Source organism: Montipora foliosa, chromosome 7 (assembly GCF_036669935.1).
Source record: "Montipora foliosa isolate CH-2021 chromosome 7, ASM3666993v2, whole genome shotgun sequence".
In the NCBI taxonomy this organism is placed as follows: domain Eukaryota; kingdom Metazoa; phylum Cnidaria; class Anthozoa; order Scleractinia; family Acroporidae; genus Montipora; species Montipora foliosa.
The window spans coordinates 14,550,299-14,557,798 of NC_090875.1; the positions used below are offsets into that span (position 1 = coordinate 14,550,299).

Below are 7,500 nucleotides of genomic sequence, written 5' to 3' on the forward strand. Positions count from 1 at the left end.
TTGCCTATATTAGCGCGTACCGGTGGCTTGTGTAGATTTGTTTAAACTGCGTATCTAGTATTATAGGCACGAATACTACTTGCAGCCGGATGACGCAAACACAAGTGTAGCATAAGAAAAAGGAATATTTATCTTGCCTTACACTTGCATACGTTTTTGATTCGCGCGTTTAAACCGCCTAACAAGAGTGCAATCGCTAGCACAATCACAAGCATACGAGCGTTCTGTTTTCAAGTGGCGGTGAGTACTGACTTTCGCAATCTGGGCTGGCCCTTATGTTAATTTCTACGTCGTACGAGTAAGCCAGAGTCGTTTTTTGCGGCAAAAATTAGTATCCTAGAACTTTCACCGCCTCTATAGTTGAAGCAAGAGGGAGTTTAAGCAAAGGCGACGGCTACAACAACAAAAACGTCATTCTAAAATATAACTTAGCGCTATCGCAATTATTTTGCGATTATTCACCTTGTAAAATACAGGCGAACTATCCTGTAACTGAATGGGTACGAACGGTTTTAAAGTGAAAACAGAAAATGACTGCACGGAACTTTTGAGTGATTGATTCATTGATTGAACATGATTCGAGTTGCACGTGCAGCACCGAGTATTTTTCCTAAAATCTGGTGATTTCACGTTGTTGTTTTGTGGAGTACGGCAGAGAAATGCACGGAAATTCGAGTTGCACGTGCAGCACTGAGTATTTTTCCTTCTTTAACCAATAATATTCTTGCTTCGTGGCGTTGCCATAGCCGTTCCCGTCACCTTTGCTTAAACTCCCTAAAGACGACGGCTACTGCAACGACAACCCAACAAAGCAAAAATACGATTGGTTAAAAAAAGTAAAAATAATCGTCCTGCACATGCAGCTCGCATTTCAGCACATTTCTTTGCTGTACTCCAGAAAATAACGATGTGAAAACACCAAATTTTAGGTTTTGATGACAACTTGAGCATATAGCAATGAATCATTCATTTTCTATTTTTGAGTTGAAACCGTTTGTACCCACCCAATTACAGAATAATTCGCCAGTATAGTACAATGCGGACAAAAACGCGAAATATTTCCGATATCGCTAAGTACAGTTATATTTTGGAGTGCCGTTTTCGTTATTGTAGCCGTTGTCCTTGCTTACTTTAACTCCCTATAGGAGGTTTTCACGTGACGTCATCGCCGTCATTCGTGGTGGACGAAAACAAAGGATCTCTCATTAACTTTTTTGGTTCGTTGACCAGAAGTCGTACATTTTTCTACTGTTATTGGTGTCCCTAGAGGTTGGTTAAAACTTCCTATTTTAATGCTATCTGCGGAACGTTTAAGCCCCATTTACACCAGCAAGTTTTCCTTGACAAGTTTTCCTTGGCAGTGTAAATGAAAATATATGACAAGTTTTTCCTTGACAAGTGTCCTTGATCAAAAACAAGCATGCAAGTGTTTGAATAAGGACACTTGTCAAGGAAAAACTTGTCAAGGACGATATTTGCAAATGTAAATTACTTGTCAAGTGCACTTGGCAAGGAAAACTTGTCATATTTTCCATTTACATTACCAAGGAAAACTTGTCAAGGAAAAAATGGTCGAGGAAAACTTACAAGTGTGTACAGTCGGCAGGTTTTCCTTGACAAGTGGGCTTGTCTAGGAAAACATGCTTGCTAGTGTAAATGAGGCTTTAGACAGCCCAGCGCTGTTCGAAATACTACGACATTTCAGCGAAATTTCGCAAGAACAAAACGCGATTCATCGATACTCGTTTGGATTAGTTGTGCACGCCACAGTGACTGTGGGAACTTTCACGAAAACGAGTCTCAGATTTCCAGCTACGACATATACGATTGATATAAGTAATTTCATTTGGTATTGAAAATCTAATATAATTACTCATTATTTTTTTCAGTGTGGTGGGAGGGAGAGCTAAAGCACGCCATTGAGCAGATTGTACGAACCTTTAACATTTGCTCTGATAAGGAGATGCACGCTACGTGTAAGGATATAAGATAAAGTTAAAAGCGAAAAGAAAGGAGCGACAGTATTGGATTTGCAGGCGATGGGCAGTTTCGCGTATGTGAGCTATCGGACTTAAAATAAATGATTATTATAAAGTTTGTGACGTAATGATTTGCGTCTTCATTTAAGTGTGGCTCGGTGCGTAGTATAATTTCATAATCACTACACGTGTTAAAGTATCATTTCCATTTCGTTTTCATTATACAGGGCGAAAGTGGGAAAAAGAGAGGCACAGAATATTGCAAGTGGCTATGTGTCATTCCCAGAGAGGGAAACGAATAATGCTAGGAAATATAGAAGTATTTACACCCTGAGCTTCCTGACGCACCACATCCAGACATGGAATTTAATAGAGATGTATTGTGATAAGCTTGAATATAAGGAGGGAGGGCTGAGACCGAGAGAATGCCAAGGGGAGGCGACCGACATAAATTTACTGTTGTCAAGGAATGGAAGGCACTGTTCTGGAAACCATAGAGATACTGTGCGAATTCCAATCACACCCGCAAGTAAGTACTGGATTTAGGGACGGTGCCACGTAATGTGAAGAATTTTTCCCCGGGGTCTGACTCCGTAGAAAAGGGTATCTTTGTTCGGGTTATTGGAATGTAAAATGAAAATAGCGGGTAACCATGCATTTTTCGGAGATAGTCAGGTTTGTTTTTTTGAAAAAGTGGACAGTTTGAAATCTTTTTTGCTTAAATTAAACGTACGTTTTTTTCACAGTTTTCGTCTTAATCCCGACTTCAATGGAGCTCAAACTTTTATTTTATATAATAAAGAATAGGATGTTTTTTTTCAACTTTTTGTGGATTGATTTTCGCAATTTTGTCACTCCCCTCCCCCTATGGCGAAGTTTCGGAAGTGTTGCAAGGATATTTGGAGTGAGCAATCTACCTGAATTTTGTTGTACACTGCAATGAAATCCAACCCGTGTGGCGCTGAATCGAAGTGATCACCCACAGTAGATGTGCAATGTCAACCATTTCTTAATTTCGTTCACTAATTTTTGTTCAGTACTTACGCCATTATTGGACCTTTTTTTTCCAATTCTGTCAGTCTAAATGTTTGCCTCATGCTTGCCTCAAGCTTCGTGGTAGTTTTCTTTAACAATAAGCTTAATAATAATAATAATATTATTAATATTATTATTATTGCACTGAAAGTATTGATTTCAGACTGTGTGAGGTTGTCTTTGAAGAATTTAATACATTTGGTTTTTCTTAATTTCGATGACAAATAGCCTTGTTTCAGCGTTGAGTAGTGGACTTGATAAAGATTGCTCCTTTCAAATAATCTCTTCTGCACGGTCCACTTTCTCGCTGCGATCGATCAATTTTTCTAGAGACAACTGTTCCATTACGATTTTTTTCTTGGTATGTTGCTTCAAGAGACGTATGTTTCACACTGCAACCGAACAAATGTTCCAAGGCATTTCGATGAAAAAAATTGGTGAAATAATTTAACTTGAAAAATATAAAGTCAGCGAGTGACTGCGCGTGATAAAATGATTCCGTGATGCGCAGAACGTATTCCTAATAAATACGGTGTGACACTGACCAAGTGAAGTGAATTGGATAATGTAAAAATTAACTTAAAACAATTTATTAAAATAAACTGAAAAGAATTAGGTTTGGGATAGGCAACTAATTAAAAGTTCCGCATACTGATTGCTTTGTAGCCCCAGGGGATGAGGGATTTCTGAACTTGACAAACCTGTACAAGACAGAAGACGTTTCATTTCGTATTGCAAGCAGGCAATGGTTGGTGAACAACGGATGGCTTAATGAGGCTCAAGCGGCAAACAGCGCTATGTACGTCAAAGAATTTGACATCTTCCTACCCACAGTCACTGGCGATTCTGTTAGATACACAACAACATCGACGATATCCGGTGAGTCAGGGATTAATGTCTGCTATAAATAGTTCAGTGAAAAATAAGAATTCCTGAAAGTTAAACTAAGTTTTTAACAGAGTGCGAACTACAAGCCTTATTTAGCCTCAAATCAAGAAGGCACTAAATAGGACATGAAACAATGGCAAAAATTAAACGGTAAATGACATTCTAATTAAAAAGGAGATAGTCAATAGTATAGAAATACTGAAAATGTAATAAGTATACATTCAGTAACGGAGCGAATGGCTTATAGTTTATCTAAAAATTGAAACAGTCTGTGACGGTGAATGGATTTGACTCAGATCTTATGGCAATCGATACAGGTGTCCCCTAAGGATCACTGTTTGGCCCTAGACTTTACAGCATGCTTTCAAATGATTTATCCAAATCTACATTGAAAGCCTTAATTGAGATGTTTGCGGACAACGGTACAGCATTTTACATTGGAGAAACTGTTGATGGAGTTTTATTCAATATCCTGAAAGCAATCATCGTCTTCAAAATTTGGGCCAAGTGCAATTCTATGAGTATTCATCCCTGAACTTACGCTCCTGCCCAAATCACCATTTACTGGTCCCCTGACGAAAATGTCATTGGGTTCCAACGTACTTAACTTTGTAGTTAAATTATAAAGCAACCTGTTTAGGTGTTCAAGTAGACAATCAGCTTTCATGGTCACCCCATATAAAGTCAATGTGTAAACGTTTTTCTGTAAAACCGAAGAAACTTCAGCATTTTACATGCCTCATGAATCGCATTTTAGAATCAATCTACCTTAAGGGTATTTGCTTCCAAGTATAACCTACTCGATTTCTCTTTGGTGGTCCTCCAACTCGTTCCAGGCCCTTGACGAAATTCAGCAGCTAGATTTATTTTTAATATTAAAGACTCTAATCGTGACGTTCTTGTTCTTGCAGCAGCGAAATCGAAATCACTATCCGGTAATTTATAAAACAAGAGTGGCATGAATAACCTATCAGGCATTTTACGATAGAGGACCTGACGGTATAAATTCTCTTCTCACTAAACATTTTTCATTAAGAACGCGAAGAGACAACGTTAAACTTCATGTGCAACGTCCTAATAGCAACTCCTTGCGTTACTCTTTCTCTATTATGGAATAATCTACCAGTATTTTTGAAGAACAAACCGAGGCTTGAGGCTTTCAAAGCTGCTTTAAAAACAAACCATGACATTCTTGATACAACAGCACTCAACAGAATGTAGGGAACTAACAAAGACATTTTAAATTGCCTATATTAAAGTGAAGATTGTGATTAAATATAATTTTTCGTAGGCATTATGTATAATTAACTTTGGAATTCAATATAGTTAGCTCTTTCATATCATGTACATATTTTCCAGATGATCTATTCATATATCATTTCATCGTTGATATTTGACATATTTGACAATTTCAAATTTTATTGTACATATTTATTTATTTTTGTAACTTTACTTTCGTTGGTAGGTCAACATCAGCCTTTTAGCTGCCTTCTTTATCGACCTACACAAGAAATAAGTAAAAAAAAGTAAAATTTAGCTGAGCCGGACGTCAAAATGTCAGACACATTCTTTATGATCATGAAGTCTCATCACGCCAGCCTGAGGGGCATAAGGCCTCCACCCTGTCTGACCAACACTCCCTGTCTTGTGCAACCACTTTGCAATTGGCTACTTCCCAGCTCTTCCAGTTTTGTCTCGCTCCTTCTCGACTGTTCTTCTCCAAGTAGTTTTTAGTCTTCCACTCGTCCTCCGGCCTTCAGGAATCCATCCTAAAGCAGTCGTTCTCACCCTCTTTCTTTAGTATTTGACCTAGCCAGTTCCACCTTCTCCGCCGCACACCACAACTTATGTCATTTATCTCAGCCAACTCAACCACCCGATTGTTTGTCACTTTCTGCTGCCATGTAATCCGCATTATCCGTCTCAGGGGCTGACACTGGAAACTATTTAGTTTCCGTTCATCGTTAACGTTCTTGGTGATTTTCTAAGTTTCGCAGCCATATTGTAGGAAAGGTCGAGCTTAAGTCTTGAACAGGCGTATCTTGCTTCTCCTTCCTATTCCTCTAGCTGCCCAGACCCTCCGTAGTCTCTGGAATGCGCCACGTGCCTTCTGTATAATGACTTTGCTACCTCCACCCACCTTATCTATAATAGCTCCCAGGTATGTAAACTGTAGCTCCCAGGTATGTAAACTCCTCAACGTCATCCACTTCTTTGCCATCCACCACAATCTTTTCGCTGTTACTTGCACACTCAGTCCTTAGAGTCTTGCACTTTTTCGTGTTAAGTTTGAGCTGTACTTTAGCTGTTTCCTCCACCAATCTCTCAGTCTTTTCATGCAAGTCATTAAACCTAGATGACAGTAGTGCAATGGCGTCTGCGAAATCAAGGTCCTCCAGCACTATTGTGAAATTCCACCATATCCCTCTTCTCTTGTCTGCTGGTCTTTCTCATGACCCAAGCACAGTAAGAATAGGAATCCTGAGATCACGAAGCCCTGTTTTACCCCAGACTTGACCATAAGCCAGTCGGATCTCACACTCCCATCGACAACTGCGCACTCAAAGCCCTCGTATATGCTCGCTATCACTCTCGCCATTTTGTCTGGTATCCCTCCATCTCTTTTTTAGTCGTTACTATCTTGCACCCTCTAACTTCAATTTTTCCTCGCTCCTCTCCTTAATCGTCTCCCATGTATTGCTTCCAATCCATGGCCTACTAAGCTTTCTTGAACTCCCCAAGACTTTCTTTGCTGCATCTCTGTATGCTGCCAAAATCCTATCATGTTCTTCCTCCGAATCATCTGTCTCCTAAAGCTTCAAACTCCTCACCTCTACTTTATACTTCCTTCTAATCTCTTCACGTTTTGTTTTACTTACGTCAAACCTTTCCCTTGCGTTCTTCCTTCCCTCAACTCTTGCCAACTTTAAACGTATCTTCGTTCTCACAAGGTAATGGTCACTGTATACGTCTGCACCTCTCATTACCCTGGTGTCTAATACGGATGTTCTCATGTTTCAATTCACTAGAACCTGGTCAATCTGATTTACTGTCTTCCCATGTGGTGACCTCCAGGTCATTTTATGGATGTCCTTACGAGGGAAGATTGTTCCAGTTTTGATAAACCATTTGCATTACAGAAATCACATGACTTCTCTTCATTGTCATTCATGACACCAAAGCCAAACTTCCCCATGACCTCCTCTCTATTGGTATTGTTGTTGCCTATCTTAGCGTTCAAGTGCCCTATCACCACAATCATATCATTTTTGTTGCAGCTTGAAACAGTATCCTGCGAGCAGCTGGTTGTAGAATTCACCCTTTTCCTTATCCATCGCATCATTTGTTGGAGCATAAGCTTGTACCACAAACAGATTTTTGTACTTTGAGTAGAATCTTGCTGTAATGATCCTTTTGCTAATTGGCGTCTATTCCATCAACACTCCCTTGGCCCTCGCACGCATCATAATGGCTACACCTCCCCTCTGTACCTCATCATTTCCTGCATACACCACCTTCTCTCCACTCTGCAGTGTTATTGACCCCGTCCCTTTCCACCTGGACTCACTTATCCCTAGCACTTCAATCCCATACTCTA

At 39.7% G+C, this 7,500-nt stretch overlaps 1 protein-coding gene and 1 pseudogene across 2 annotated transcripts in view; one reads left to right on the forward strand and one right to left on the reverse strand.

Annotated features, from left to right (window-relative positions):
* LOC138010394 (uncharacterized) overlaps nucleotides 1-7,500 on the forward strand; it is a 51,619-nt gene that overhangs the window by 8,064 nt on the left and 36,055 nt on the right. For both annotated transcript variants that reach the window (XM_068857347.1, XM_068857346.1), the window contains exons 5-6: nucleotides 2,207-2,508; nucleotides 3,681-3,893. In XM_068857347.1, the coding sequence (XP_068713448.1) occupies nucleotides 2,207-2,508; nucleotides 3,681-3,893 (515 nt within the window). The remainder of the gene's footprint in view (nucleotides 1-2,206; nucleotides 2,509-3,680; nucleotides 3,894-7,500) is intronic.
* The window catches only part of LOC138011120 (craniofacial development protein 2-like), a 2,065-nt pseudogene continuing 43 nt past the window's right edge, over nucleotides 5,479-7,500 (reverse strand).